Source organism: Panulirus ornatus, chromosome 55 (assembly GCF_036320965.1).
Source record: "Panulirus ornatus isolate Po-2019 chromosome 55, ASM3632096v1, whole genome shotgun sequence".
In the NCBI taxonomy this organism is placed as follows: domain Eukaryota; kingdom Metazoa; phylum Arthropoda; class Malacostraca; order Decapoda; family Palinuridae; genus Panulirus; species Panulirus ornatus.
In genome coordinates, this window is record NC_092278.1 from 36,968,596 (window position 1) to 36,985,500 (window position 16,905).

At 37.4% G+C, this 16,905-nt stretch overlaps 1 protein-coding gene across 1 annotated transcript in view; it reads left to right on the forward strand.

Moving 5' to 3' along the window:
* LOC139765693 (fasciclin-2-like) overlaps nucleotides 1–16,905 on the forward strand; it is a 276,821-nt gene that overhangs the window by 172,472 nt on the left and 87,444 nt on the right. The window contains exons 6-9 of the mRNA XM_071693461.1: nucleotides 1,518–2,133; nucleotides 8,641–8,846; nucleotides 15,187–15,398; nucleotides 15,618–15,762. Of these exons, the coding sequence (XP_071549562.1) occupies nucleotides 1,518–2,133; nucleotides 8,641–8,846; nucleotides 15,187–15,398; nucleotides 15,618–15,762 (1,179 nt within the window). The remainder of the gene's footprint in view (nucleotides 1–1,517; nucleotides 2,134–8,640; nucleotides 8,847–15,186; nucleotides 15,399–15,617; nucleotides 15,763–16,905) is intronic.

The following is a 16,905-nucleotide window of genomic DNA, read 5'->3' on the forward strand; positions in this document are numbered from 1 at the left end:
AGGGCATAATCCACTATCTTATTGCTTTATTGCAATATTGTCATCCACTGTTGTACCATATATAGTGTTAACACATCCACAACTATATCGCAAGGTACTAGGTGCTTCTTACTCAATTTAGCAGGACTGTAGTATAATTTTAAAGAAGAAATCATCAGTATCAGTATTTATCTCCAATGCAACAAACATTTCGTTCAACTTCTTAAATTTCTTTGAGTCCAAATGTTGAAGTGTTTGCAAAACACTCATCTATCTGTGCATCCAGATGTATGCACACTTCCACTTGATGCAAAGGAGGTAAGTATAGAAGATTTTTTGTTATAAATTGTATTACAGCCCTTCTAAATTGAGTTAGAAGCATCAAGCATCTACTGTGTATGTATTGATAGTCATACAATAGTAGATGTTTTCAGTAAGAACAACCTGTGAATTGGTCTCTAGAATTTATTTTACAAAGAAAAGCATTTGGTGAACATTAATGTTAATTCCAGTTTGAGATGATGTTATGAGAATATAGTAATTTACAACAGAAAGTCTTAACAACAATGTGGGACATGGTGGATACAGTGATTCAGAATAATGCTTCTCTGTATTAATTTCAAAAAATGTTAAGCTATTTTTGTAACAATAGAACATATCTAATGTATTCATTGGAGAAAAATGAGTTTGAGAAGAGTGTAGAAATATTCCGGTAGATATTATGTTGAAAAATGTCTCGAAGGAAACATAAGGAACATCATCCTGTTGAGGTCTCCCAAAATGAGTGTCATAATGAAACTATGTACACAGCTTGAAAACCATGGTAGACATATGTACAAGGGTATATATATATTAGATCAGTATGAAATGGGATTTGTGCTATAAAGGACTAAAGAATTGCCAAGCAAGGCATGTCAACACCAAATGGTGTATTACTTAGCACAGTCTTAGCAATATGCTTTCACTGGAATTTTTCTCTCTCCCTTGGTAAGTTAAGGCTATATTAACATCATTGTTTTATTTTTCTTACATAGTCTTTTATTTCATGATAGAAATAGCTTTTCCCTGAAAAACACCCTTTTTTTCAGGGACCAGAAATTATTGCAATGGCATTGGATCATCAGGATGGATATCTCAATTAGTTTCATGATATACACATAGAAAGGCAATAAACTGTTGATATAAACATAAGGAATTTATTAGTTGACTGCATCTTTTGTCTTATTACAGGTGCATTTCACCACCTTTACTGCAATCCTTTTGAATTTTAGAGCTATTCACAGTTTATGGATACTAGTTGTTTTTTGAACCACAGATTACCAGATTAAAGACATTTCAGTGTACCATTAATCCTATTCCAAAATGCTTTTACCATATTCATAGGTTTCCTGATATTAGTTCATAGTCTTATGCTTGTACTCTGTGGTGTCATAGCTTATATTTTACTGCTATTCTCACCTACAGGCATTATGTAGAGAATGTTAGTCGATGCCAGTAGCAGTGTAAGTATTATTTTTCACTGTCTTTTTTCTTTGCAGATGATAACCACATCATCCAGCAAGATGGTGTGTTGATAAAAAATGTCACTGAAGCAGATGAAGGCATTTATAGGTGTCGTGCTCGTGTCCTTGCAATGGGTTCCATTGAATATAGAGACATTCAGGTGACAGTGTATATACCCCCTTTCATTGATAATCCCCCAGAAGATATAAATGGTGTTGAAAAGGAATCTGTTACCTTCCACTGTGGAGCTAGTGGCAAGCCAGCTCCCACTTATTCTTGGGTTAATAAGGATAATGAACCTCTAGAGGATCTGGATGATTATGTTGTTGATAGTGATAAAGGCATTCTGACAATCATGGCCTTACGACCTGAGCATTCTGGTACCTACCGATGCACAGCTAAAAGCCCTGCTGGAGAAGATTTCAAGACAGCTGTACTCAGGGTTCTCACAAAGCCTAAAGTGGAACAGTTCCTCAACATTACTCAGGCTGTTGAAAAGGAAGCAGAAATGCATTGTATTGCCACTGGTGATCCTGCTCCAGAGATAATCTTCCAAAAGGAGACAAATGATAGCCCATTTCAGGTTGGAATTAATCAAGATGATAGAATTGAGGTGCAGCAAACCACCGAAGATGGTCGTCAAGTTGGCATGTAAGGTCTAGTTTTGAGTTTTGCTAGTGTAGGTTTCATTTTTTGATTTTTAAGCACTGTTAGATAAGAAAAACAGAACATTTATATTTTGTCAGCCATCATTTTATCTTTTAATCTTTTTTCATGAAACAAAACATTAGAAATAGTAAGATGAAAGAAAAAACTTTATTAATGTGACATGGAAGTGTGTGTCTGAAGAAATAATTTTAATCATTGAGTTAAATATCTAAATGAATTTTGAATACTTTAATGAATTTTGAATACTGAGAAATATCTTGTTATGGTAGGCTGCTGCAAGTCATTTTTTTTTTTTTCTTTTCTTTCACTTATACTTAATTGCTATTTCCTGCCTGAACAAGGTAGTGGCAGGAACAGATGAAGAAAGGCCACATTCTCTCACATCCACCCTCTAGTTGTCATATCATTTTATTTTTCCTTTGAAATCCCTTTTAGGAAGGTAACCACAGCAGAAAGGTTTTTAGGTAGCCTCATGCATACATACCCCTCGAGCCTGCTCTGTTCCCCTTTATACTTTACTGGGTCTTTACATGATTTATTGACCTAAGTTTCCCATCCCAGGATGATGGCCTTCGTTCTTTCATTCTATTTTCATGAATGTCTTTTATGTATATTTTCTTTACTAAATATCATCATGCATCTTCTGCACATGACTAAGCCACTTTTAGGTTCTTAACTAACTCCACGCTTGACACCTTACTCTGTCTTTTCATCTGAATCTGAAATTTCATTTACTCCTTCCCATCTATTAACACTGTAGGCACCCTTCACATAGCTCATTTCAGCAGCTAGAATTTTAGAAATTTGCTCTGTTCCACTTCCATTTGTCACACAATAGGTTTTGGATGGAAGGCTTACAATGTCACTTTTTCACATTTTTTCTTGTAATGATTTTCCCAAAGATTCAGTTGTTTTCCTCCATTGGACAGCTTTTAACATTATTTCTCACGTTGTGTCAAGTGCATAGTATTGAGCACGGACATTTATATCCTCTCTGACATTAGTTTACTATGCATTTGACTTGTGTGGTACTACAGAATCTGCCACTTCCTTTCAATAACCATCTTTTTACCGTATGAGCATTTATTCCTCTTCTATGCACCATGTAAAACTTATTCACAGCTTATTTATTTTTTCTCCCCTAACAATATTGAATCATTTGTGAATTATTTACTGAAAACCTTGTCTTTCCATCTAAGATGAGCTCATATTTCTTCATTTTCTTTGCCTCAATCCAGAGAGAGAGAGTACAAAGCCCTGCTCATACTTTTCCATTAACAACCATTTTCTCGTGCTCTTTACTAATTTTGTAGAATTACATTGTTTTTCCCAATATCTAACCCCCAAACACATAAGATTTTCAGTACCTGTCAGTTTCTTTCAGTTTACATTATTATATGTTTGTTCTTAGTCCTGTACATTTTTGAGTTCATAATTGTTGTATATTCCTTTTTCTGAGTTTTGTTTAAAAAGCTAAACTTCTGCCTATGCATTGCTGTATTTTGCAAACCACTTGTATAATTGATTTTCTAATTCACATTCTCTGCCATTGTAAAATTATTAGAACTGTAGATTTAATCATCCAGTAATAGTGGAATATGTGGAAAAGATATTGGGAATGTTAGAAAATGCAGAAAGAAAACAAAAAAAATCTTCACATAATAATAGATGCAAAGGAAGATTAAAATAGAGATGGACATAGTTTAATTAATAAAAATCACGACCAAACAAGGAAATATTTCTCTGAAATGAACATAGCTGTGAAAACTGATGGAAAATAAAAGTCTGTTGAAGGAGAATGAAGATAAGTAGAAATGCATTGATAAAACAAGATGATGTATGGTCAGAACATGAATAGAGGGAATGACATATCAGACTCAGACAAAAGGCAAGAATGATATAATGGCGCGAGCCATTGCTGGCAAGATGATAAAAAATGTAATGTTAATCAAAGCAGGAGATGAAGATGGAATGAAAACCAAGACAGACTATGACAACTACAGAAGCATACTAAACCAATGTTTTTTTTTTTTTTTTTTTTTTGTACTGGAGAACCAAATGAAGAAAGTCCCAATGGACATGGGAATAGAACAGCATTGAAAACACTTATAGATTGTTATTTAATCCAAGAAAGCACCCATGAAACTCAGGAATGAACTAACTATGAATGAGAAATTAAAGAGTAAAATGAAGGAATACACAGTGCCTATAAAGAGGCAGAGAAGGTGACGAAGAGGGGAAGGAGCAGGGGGCTGGAAATCTTGCACTCCTGTTTTACTTTCCATGAGAAGGGACAGAGAAACTTAAGCGAAAACCTTTTATCCTCTAAGGCTTTGTCATCTCTTGTGGGCAATATCAAAAGTGTATGAAAGAAAGGAAAAATTCAGTCTTATGAGTAAGAAGTTTAGAATCAAAGTAAATTACTTAGATGGATACACTAGGAACAGCATCATAGTCCTGATCAGCATGACAGAAACTTGATGCAATGAGAGAGATGAAACAAATTTGGAACTGCTTGAAACATTCAGAGCAGAGAGAACCAAACTTGATCAGGGCAGTGTGGCATTATATTTCAATAATAAGCTAACTGATGATAAAGATCAGCCACAATAAATGTGAATGAATGTAATGAGCATCCCAGCCATAAATACAATAACTTATCATGAAAGCTATTAAAAACAAGTCAGATTAACATCGAAAATACATAAAAGTTGAGGAAATATTGAATGGATTAAAGAAGCCAGAGACAATAATTATATAGGAAGGTTACTATAACTCATGGGTTTCAGGAGAGAGAAATAGATTATGGATATGAATGAAGGTACAAATACAAGGAAAAGACTAATGAGTCAACAGGTGAAAGAGAACATTTCCAAAGGCTAATAATTCTTTGTGAATCATTCACCCATGTCCAGGTAAGTGACAGACTGGCAAAGTGTATGACGATTATTTTGATTGTGGTAGTGAATGATAAAAACTATCAAATCACGTGTTCTTTACTAATTTTGTAGAATTACATTGTTTTTCCCAATATCTAACCCCCAAACACATAAGATTTTCAGTACCTGTCAGTTCCTTTCAGTTTACATTATTATATGTTTGTTCTTAGTCCTGTACATTTTTGAGTTCATAATTGTTGTATATTCCTTTTTCTGAGTTTTGTTTAAAAAGCTAAACTTTTGCCTATGCATTGCTTTATTTTACAAACCACTTGTATAATTAATTTTCTAATTCACATTCTCTGCCATTGTAAAATTATTAGAACTGTAGATTTAATCATCCAGTAATAGTGGAATATGTGGAAAAGATATTGGGAATGTTAGAAAATGCAGAAAGAAAACAAAAAAATCTTCACATAATAATAGATGCAAAGGAAGATTAAAATAGAGATGGACATAGTTTAATTAATAAAAATCACGACCAAACAAGGAAATATTTCTCTGAAATGAACATAGCTGTGAAAACTGATGGAAAATAAAAGTCTGTTGAAGGAGAATGAAGATCAGTAGAAATGCATTGATAAAACAAGATGATGTATGGTCAGAACATGAATAGAGGGAATGACATATCAGACTCGGACAAAAGGCAAGAATGATATAATGGCGCGAGCCATTGCTGGCAAGATGATAAAAAATGTAATGTTAATCAAAGCAGGAGACGAAGATGGAATGAAAACCAAGACAGACTATGACAACTACAGAAACATACTAAACCAATGGGTTTTTTTTTTTTTTGTACTGGAGAACCAAATGAAGAATGTCCCAATGGACATGGGAATAGAACAGCATTGAAAACACTTATAGATTGTTATTTAATCCAAGAAAGCACCCATAAAACTCAGGAATGAACTAACTATGAATGAGAAATTAAAGAGTAAAATGAAGGAATACACAGTGCCCATAAAGAGGCAGAGAAGGTGACTAAGAGGGGAAGGAGCAGGGGGCTGGAAATCTTGCACTCCTGTTTTACTTTCCATGAGAAGGGACAGAGAAACTTAAGCGAAAACCTTTTATCCTCTAAGGCTTTGTCATCTCTTGTGGGCAATATCAAAAATGTATGAAAGAAAGGAAAAATTCAGTCTTATGAGTAAGAAGTTTAGAATCAAAGTAAATTATTTAGATGGATACACTAGGAACAGCATCATAGTCCTGATCAACATGACAGAAACTTGATGCAATGAGAGAGATGAAACAAATTTGGAACTGCTTGAAACATTCAGAGCAGAGAGAACCAAACTTGATCAGGGCAGTGTGGCAATATATTTCAATAATAAGCTAACTGATGATAAAGATCAGCCACAATAAATGTGAATGATTGTAATGAGCATCCCAGCCATAAATACAATAACTTATCATGAAAGCTATTAAAAACAAGTCAGATTAACATCGAAAAATACATAAAAGTTGAGGAAATATTGAATGGATTAAAGAAGCCAGAGACAATTATTATATAGGAAGGTTACTATAACTCATGGGTTTCAGTAGAGAGAAATAGATTATGGATATGAATGAAGGTACAAATACAAGGAAAAGACTAATGAGTCAACAGGTGAAAGAGAACATTTCCAAAGGCTAATAATTCTTTGTGAATCATTCAGCCATGTCCAGGTAAGTGACAGACTGGCAAAGTGTATGACGATTATTTTGATTGTGGTAGTGAATGATAAAAACTATCAAATCACAGTATCATACAAATTGCAACAGCATACTGTGTAAAAGCAAATGAATGTGAATGGAATATGGTAAATAAGGACAACATCAGAATTTCACCATGACAAATCAAATTCTAGAGAGATCACTGAAAGTATTTTGAACACAATTAGAAAAAGATCTTCAAAAGCAGTAAGCTAGTAACAGACAAGTTAATATATTTTGAGAAAATAAGATTAGTATTCACTGGGCTTGTACCAAACAAATAGATAGCACAAAGTGAAATGTAACGAAAGACAGGAAATGGTGGATGAATGGAAGTGCATAGAAAAAGGAAATGAGGTCAGCTTCAAAAGAAGCAAGATTAAAAGAACTTGTTTCGAAAATAAAGAACACAGATATGTAAATAATGAAATTCATTGACAAGAACAAAGAATTAATGAAGAGAGTTGCACAAAACATGGAAAGGAAGTCAGGTTTACTTTTCATGTATATAAACAAAGCAAAGAACAAAATCAGGTAATGGAACTTTTAGAATGGGGGAAAAATTATGAAAAAGACCCTAAGGAAATATGAAGGATTTATCTGAACAATACATAATGGTATTCCACTCTAAATGCAATGAAAGATAAAAGGGTGAACTGTTGCCTTATGAATGAAATGCACGCATTGAGATATAAAAAGATTCTGTAGTAAGATTGGTTGATTGTCTTAGAGAAAATTCAGCTTTAGGACCAGGTGGAAACCAAGCCATCTTTCCGAATATGACAGACAGCATTTGTGAAACATAACTGGAATTAATGAGGCAAAGTTTATACAAAAGAAATATTAAAATATTCACAGAGTGGCATATGCAACACAAAGGAAGATCCATGCAAACACCTTAGAATTACTGCCCAGTTACCATGACTTTACCCATAATATAAGTCTTTGAAAGAGTTATAAAAGAGTACACATAACATCTGGTTAAAAGATCCTGTATGAATGGCAGCGAACATGAATGTGTGCCAGGTAAAAGTAAGCAATGGAAACTCAATTATAAGCTCATACAGTGACTAACATGAAAGCCAAATGCAAGGGAAGAAAATAAAACATTATTTCTTTATTTTGCAAAGTCATCTGACAAATTCAACCAAAGGAAGTAGCTGAACAAAACAGTTGGGTAAGATTGGAAGATGATTAGTTTCTAACTACCAGAAAGTTCAAAGTAATTGCAAACAGAACCATTTCTGAGGAGGAGGATGTTTTGTCTGATACCTCAAGGAATGGTGTTAATATTGTTACATATGATATCATCAGTCAGTGAAATAGAAGTAAAAGAAAGCTTCATAAGTAGCTTTGCTGATGCCACCAGAGTAAGCATAATGAATGAATAAGAAGCTGATCAGGAGGAGCTGTGCCAAGACTGAGAAACTACTTTCCATTGTTTCTGTAGAGGCCAGCCACAGTAGGATTAATTGACATAACTCTGAACTATGAAGTGGTTAATCTATTCATTCTTTTGTCATTCCATCTTCATATTTGCTTTTCATTTTTGAGAGTCAGGTCTACAAACACAGAAGGAGCTCTAATTCATGTTTTTATATTCTTTTTCTCATACTCTTTAAAGTTCCTTTCATCTGAGATGTTCATGAATAGGTTATCTCTTTACCCATTCCCCATCAGGTGTTGTAAAAACATAGTATTAACTTTTTCTCTGCATATCAACAGGGATAGAGCTTTGATTTTATGTTCTTGTCGAAGTCATTTGAGATAGTTATGATCCAATGGTATAAATCTATTGATTGATATTTATATACAAATTGATGTATATTTTTAAGTTGTATATTTTTTTTTCCAGCCTGAAGATCCGAGGAGTTTCACGCTCAGATGATGGACTGTACTCTTGCACAGCAAAATCTGAAGGAGGAGAAACATTGGTTTGGGGACATATCACAGTTGAATTCATGCCTACATTTGAGGAACAATCACGTGAAGAAATGTGGTCCTGGGAGCAGAAACCTGTCAATCTTACCTGTCTTGCAACATCCATCCCAAATGCAACAAGTAAAATATTTTTTTATGTCCATGTTTGTGTTTATTATTTATTATTTATTTATACTTAGTCACTTTCTCCCACGTTAGCGAGGTAGCGCAAGGAAACAGACAAAAGAATGGCCCAACCCACCCACATATGCATGTATATACATAAACGCCTACACACGCCCATATACATACCTATACATTTCAACATATGCTTACATATACACACACAAACATATACACATGTCCATATTCATACTTGCTGCCTTCATCCATTCCCATCGCCACCCCGCTACCTCACATGAGGGCGCACGAGGTAGTGCTAAGGAAAGACAACAAAGGCCACATTCATTCACACTCAGTCTCTAGCTGTTATAAGTAATGCACTGAAACCACAGATCTCTTTCCACATCCAGGCCCCACAAAGCTTTCCATGGTTTACCCCAGACACTTCTTATGCCCTGGTTCAATCCATTAACAGCACGTCGAACCCGGTATACCACATCGTTCCAGTTCACTCTATTCCTTGCACACCTTTCATCCTCCTGTATGTTCAGGCCCCGATCGCTCAAAATCTTTTTCACTCCATCCTTCCACCCCCACCTCTTACACATATATCTTCTTTGTCAATCTTTCCTCACTCAATCTCTCCATGTGACCAAACCATTTCAATACACCCTCTTCTGCTCTCTCAACCACAGACTTTTTAGTGCCACACATCTCTCTTACCCTTTCATTACTTTCTCGATCAAACTACCTCACACCATATATTATCCTCAGACATTTCATTTCCCATATTTGAATAAATATCTATTTTCAAAATGAAGAAGATTATTATTAATATTATACTTTGTTGCTGTCTCCCGCGTTAGCGAGGTGGTGCGGGGAAGCAGGCGAAGGAGTGGCCCAGCCCACCCACATGCACATGTGTGTGCATACACGCCCACACACGCACATATACATACCTATACATTTCAACTATATATTTATATATATATACATACAGTATCCCTAGGGATAGGGGATTAAGAATACTTCCCACGTATTCCCTGCGTGTCGTAGAAGGCGACTAAAAGGGGAGGGAGCGGGGGACTGGAAATCCTCCCCTCTCGTTTTTTTTTTTTTAATTTTCCAAAAGAAGGAACAGAGGGGGCCAGGTGAGGATATTCCAAAAAAGGCCCAGTCCTCTGTTCCTAATGCTACCTCGCTAACGCGGGAAATGGCGAATAGTTTAAAAGAAAGAAATTTCATTTCCAGCACATCCACCCTCCTCTGCACAACCCTATCTATAGCCAATGCCTCACAGCCATACAACATTGTTGGAACCACCATTCCTTCAAACATACCCATTTTTGCTCTCCGAGATATCGTTCTCGCCTTCTATACATTCTTCAACGCTCCCAGATCCCTCGCCCCCTCCCCCACCCTGTGACTCAGTTCCACTCCCATGGTTCCATCTGCTGCTAAATCCACTCTCAGATATCTAAAACACTTCACTTCCTCTAGTTTTTCTCCATTCAAACTTACCTCCCAATTTACTTGTCCCTCAACCCTACTGAACCTAATAACCTTGCTCTTATTTTATTTACTCTCAGCTTTCTTCTTTCACACACTTTACCAAACTCAGTCTTCAGCTTCTGCAGTTTCTCACCCAAAGCAGCCACCAGCGCTGTGTCATTAGCAAACAACTAACTCACTTCCCAAGCCCTCTCATCCACAACAGATTGCATACTTGCCCCTCTCTCCAAAACTCTTGCATTCACCTCCCTAACAAATCCATCCATAAACAAATTAAGCAACCATGGAGACATCACGCACCCCTGCCGCAAATCATCATTCACTGGGATCCATTCACTTTCCTCTCTTTCTACTCGTACACATGCCTTACATCCTTGAAATGACTTTGCTTCCAGCAACTTACCTCCCACACCATATACTCTTAATACCTTCCACAGAGCATCTCTATCAGCTCTGTTATATGCTTTCTCCAGATCCATAAATGCTACATACAAATCCATCTGTTTTTCAAAGTATTTCTCGCATACATTCTTCAAAGCAAACACCTGATTCACACATCCTCTACCACTTCTGAAACCACACTACTCTTCCCCAATCTGATGCCCTGTACATGCCTTTATCCTTCTCTGTTCCTTCTTTTGGAAAAGTTAAAACGAGATAGGAGGATATTCCCTCTAAGGCTCAGTTCTCTGTTCTTGATGCTACCTCACTGATGCGGGAAATGGCTAATGCAGAAGACTGTGACTAAGTATGATAATAAAGAAAAGATGTTTCATACATATTCACCATATCCCAGTTTAGCTAGGTAGCATCAAGAAGAGATGACCAAGCCTTAGAGAGAAAAATCCTCAAGTGGCCCACTTCTCTATTCCTTCTTAATGAAAAGTAAAACAAGAGGAAAGTATTTCATCTTTCTTCTTTCTTATGGCTAGGTGCATAAGCACCAATAATCACCCATCTCTCTCCATCCTTTTTCAGTTTTACTCGCCTCAATCTACTACTGCTTCAGGAGTAGTGCTACCCCTTCTTTGTCTCTTGTTCTCCCAACTCTGACTTTACTGCTGAAACATTTCCAAACCATTCTTCCCTCTTACCCTTGAGCTTAATTTCACTCAGAGTCGGAACATCCATGTTTCTTTCCTTAAAGATACCACGTATGTCTCCTCTCTTCACATGTTGGTTACATCAATACTCATTCAGACACCTCAGTCTTAGTCTTCAAGGAGAAGGAGCACTCCCCACCGAGCTCCTTCTGTTCCCTCTTATAGAAATTGAAATACAAGGTGGGGAGGGTTTCCAGCCCCCTGCTCCCACACCATATAGTTGCCATTATGATACACAAGGAATTTGGAGGTAGAATTCTTTTTCCCCTACCCTAGAGATATAATCAGGAAATAAAAACACATAGATAATAATGTCTGGAGCTTCCATAGTAGCTAAAGAGTAGATGTGTACCAAAGAGGCCCTTGTTCATTGTCCTGATGCTTAAGTGCTAAGGCAGGAGAAGAAATTATGCATGAGAAAAGTAAAAATGACGACATGTTTCATAATGTAAAATGGCTTATCAGAGAATTTTATTTTTCCTATTCCTTTATAGCTTTATGTTTTGCATTACAATAAACCTTCAATTTAACGGACCCAGAGATAACAGATTTTGGATTTAACGGACCATGAAAAATAATAATGTATTTTATTATACTTAATCTCTGTTCCCACATCAGCAAGACAGCACCAGGAAACAGGCAAAGAATGGCCCATCCTCTCATATACACAAATATATACATAAACACCCATACATGCACATATACATACGTATACATATCAGTACTGACGCATATACATACACAGACATATACATATATACACATGTACATATTCATACTTGCTTGCCTTCAACCATTCCTGGTGCCACCCTGCCCCACAGGAAACAGCATCGCTATCCCCTGTTTCAGAGTGGTAATGCTGAGAAAATTGACAAAAAAATGATACATTGATTAATAATGATTTTTTGAAAATAAAAAAAGAACGAAAGGTCTCAAACGCAGCATCATGTGCATTTCATATTGCACTTGCTTTTGATAGCACAGGGTATACTTGCTTTATTTTCGGTCTCAGTCTGCTTCAAGCTGTTGTGCGGGCAGGTTGTATACAGATAATTGTGACTTTATTTTTAAATATTTTTGCAATACATACAGTTCAAGATGGCATCAGGTGATTATATTTTTTTATTTTTTATTATACTTTGTCGCTGTCTCCCACGTTTGCGAGGTAGCGCAAGGAAACAGACGAAAGAAATGGCCCAACCCACCCCCATACACATGTATATACATACGTCCACACATGCAAATATACATACCTACACAGCTTTCCATGGTTTACCCCAGACGCTTCACATACCTTGATTCAATCCACTGACAGCACGTCAACCCCGGTATACCACATCGCTCCAAATCACTCTATTCCTTGCCCTCCTTTCACCCTCCTGCATGTTCAGGCCCCGATCACACAAAATCTTTTTCACTCCATCTTTCCACCTCCAATTTGGTCTCCCTCTTCTCCTCGTTCCCTCCACCTCCGACACATATATCCTCTTGGTCAATCTTTCCTCACTCATTCTCTCCATGTGCCCAAACCACTTCAAAACACCCTCTTCTGCTCTCTCAACCACGCTCTTTTTATTTCCACACATCTCTCTTACCCTTCCGTTACTCACTCGATCAAACCACCTCACACCACACATTGTCCTCAAACATCTCATTTCCAGCACATCCATCCTCCTTCGCACAACTCTATCCATAGCCCACGCCTCGCAACCATACAACATTGTTGGAACCACTATTCCTTCAAACATACCCATTTTTGCTTTCCGAGATAATGTTCTCGACTTCCACACATTCTTCAAGGCCCCCAGAATTTTCGCCCCCTCCCCCACCCTATGATCCACTTCCGCTTCCATGGTTCCATCCGCTGCCAGATCCACTCCCAGATATCTAAAACACTTCACTTCCTCCAGTTTTTCTCCATTCAAACTCACCTCCCAATTGACTTGACCCTCAACCCTAATGTACCTAATAACCTTGCTCTTATTCACATTTACTCTTAACTTTCTTCTTCCACACACTTTACCGAACTCAGTCACCAGCTTCTGCAGTTTCTCACATGAATCAGCCACCAGCGCTGTATCATCAGCGAACAGCAACTGACTCACTTCCCAAGCTCTCTCATCCCCAACAGACTTCATACTTGCCCCTCTTTCCAAAACTCTTGCATTTACCTCCCTAACAACCCCATCCATAAACAAATTAAACAACCATGGAGACATCACACACCCCTGCCGCAAACCTACATTCACCGAGAACCAATCACTTTCCTCTCTTCCTACACGTACACATGCCTTACATCCTCGATAAAAACTTTTCACTGCTTCTAACAACTTTCCTCCCACACCATATATTCTTAATACCTTCCACAGAGCATCTCTATCAACTCTATCATATGCCTTCTCCAGATCCATAAATGCTACATACAAATCCATTTGCTTTTCTAAGTATTTCTCACATACATTCTTCAAAGCAAACACCTGATCCACACATCCTCTACCACTTCTGAAACCACACTGCTCTTCCCCAATCTGATGCTCTGTACATGCCTTCACCCTCTCAATCAATACCCTCCCATATAATTTACCAGCAATACTCAACAAACTTATACCTCTGTAATTTGAGCACTCACTCTTATCCCCTTTGCCTTTGTACAATGGCACTATGCACGCATTCCGCCAATCCTCAGGCACCTCACCATGAGTCATACATACATTAAATAACCTTACCAACCAGTCAACAATACAGTCACCCCCTTTTTTAATAAATTCCACTGCAATACCATCCAAACCTGCTGCCTTGCCGGCTTTCATCTTCCGCAAAGCTTTCACTACCTCTTCTCTGTTTACCAAATCATTTTCCCTAACCCTCTCACTTTGCACACCACCTCGACCAAAACACCCTATATCTGCCACTCTATCATCAAACACATTCAACAAACCTTCAAAATACTCACTCCATCTCCTTCTCACATCACCACTACTTGTTATCACCTCCCCATTTGCGCCCTTCACTGAAGTTCCCATTTGCTCCCTTGTCTTACGCACTTTATTTACCTCCTTCCAGAACATCTTTTTATTCTCCCTAAAATTTAATGATACTCTCTCACCCCAACTCTCATTTGCCCTTTTTTTTCACCTCTTGCACCTTTCTCTTGACCTCCTGTCTCTTTCTTTTATACATCTCCCACTCAATTGCATTTTTTCCCTGCAAAAATCGTGCAAATGCCTCTCTCTTCTCTTTCACTAATACTCTTACTTCTTCATCCCACCACTCACTACCCTTTCTAATCAACCCACCTCCCACTCTTCTCATGCCACAAGCATCTTTTGCGCAATCCATCACTGATTCCCTAAATACATCCCATTCCTCCCCCACTCCCCTTACTTCCATTGTTCTCACCTTTTTCCATTCTGTACTCAGTCTCTCCTGGTACTTCCTCAGGTGATCAGGCATCAGGTGATATAGGAGTTAAAAGAAAGCATGTGAACTTTATATTGTATCACTGTATATTGTTGTATTAAAGAGTGGCCCATAGGTTACACTTGATTTAATGGACTTTCAGCATTTATGGACACCCCTCCCCCCATTAGTCTGCTAAATCAAGGGTTGACTGTACTTTGCTGCTAGACATGGAGGGACTGTTGCCCATTATGTGAACTATTTCCAAAAAGTCATAGATGATATTTATCTAATTTCAGATAAACTCTCTGATCAAGTGTTTAATTTTTTTTTTTATTTTACAGTACAGTGGTACCTTCATAATAAAGAAATTGATGCAAATGACCCAAATCTTGAGGTACTTAGCTATGGTCCACTTGGTGTCCTGCGAGTTAACCCTATTCATCAAACCTACTTTGGAGATTATACTTGCCAAGCTACCAACTCTCTGGGGTTAGCAGAATGGAACTTGAAACTGAATGAGGCACATGTTCCAGGACCAGTTTCATCTGCCAAGGTAAGAAATGGTTATAAAGATTGTTCATTGATAGATGATTGCTTTTATCTTGGATGTGAATATGAAGAGGTGTAGTGATATGAATTAGTCAGCACATAATATATTGATAGAAAGACAGGTTGCTGTTTCCCCCATATCTCTCTTCTCTCTTTTTTTTCTCTTTTCTTTTCTCCTCCATCTTTTATCTCAGATTAAAATGATCTTTCTTGGATTAAACAGGTAGAGAAAATGACAGCAACCACCATCACCTGGAGTATCATTGACCCTATGGACGATGGGGGGCTTGCTATCCAAGGATATGTCGTAGAATACCGCCCTATGGATCAAACTTGGAACGAGGCTCAAAGCAACTTCTGGACTAAAGGTATACCATCTGTTTACAGATTTTGTAAGGTAGTAAAGCATATGATTGCTCCAGAGAATGAGACATACCTGTATTTTGCCCCTGCTGGCGAAGTTGAGCCTTAGAATTCCAGAATGGCATATGATTATTTCTTCTAAGTCCACATTTGGCTTTAGATACAACTTTTCACTGTCAAGTGACTGAGTAGGGTATGTGAAAATTAGATGAAGAAAGTGGATAGACTTGATAGAATTTGTAGAAAGGTAATTTGAATATTTGCGTTTGAGAGAAAACTGACAGTTAATGGAACAATGATTGAGATGGAGTAAATTATTTGAAATAGGCTTTTGAATAATATAAATTATGATGAAAGACAATGGTTTTTGATAAAGAAAATTTGTTGAGAAAATTATTTCTTTTTTCAAATGGTAATTTATGTATCAGTAAAAAGGGATGCCACCCATATATCATCTCATTTTTTAAAAGGTGATAAAGAGGCACAGGCGGGGGGGACTAGAAATCTTCCTCTTTTGCTTTATCAGTCTTTGGAAGGTCTAACAAATGAGAGGACCAAACGAGGATTTTCCCTCAGTGGATCAGGATATGGTAGCCAAATGGAGATGATTTTAACCCCCTTACAGTAAAACCCTTTCCTAATGGACTAATTAGGAGAAAAGGTGGTTTCTTTAGAGGCCAAATTCAGAAAACATGAATTTTTCCTTGGAGTGTGAGTAAATTGAAACATTTACAGTCAGAATCTTGCAGAGGTGAAGGTGAAGATTTGTAGAGGTTATCAGAAAAGAAGAGAGAATGCTGGGGAGAAGAGAATGGTGAGAGTAAGTGAGCTTGGAAAGGAAACTTGTGTAAGGAAGTCCCAGGAGAGATTGAATGTAGAATGGCAAAAGGTGAGAGCAAATGACATAAGGGAAGTGGATGAGGAATGGGATGTATTGAGGGAAGCTGTGATGGCTTGCGCAAAAGATGCATGTAGCGTGAGAAAGGTGGGAGGTGAGCAGATTAGAAAGGATTGTGAGTTGTGGGATGAGGAAAGGTTGTTAGTGAAAGAGGAAAGAGAGGTGTTTGGATGATACTTGCAAGGAAGGAGTGCAGATAACTGGGAGATGTATAAAAGAAAGTAGCAGGTCAAGAGAAAGGTGCAAGGGT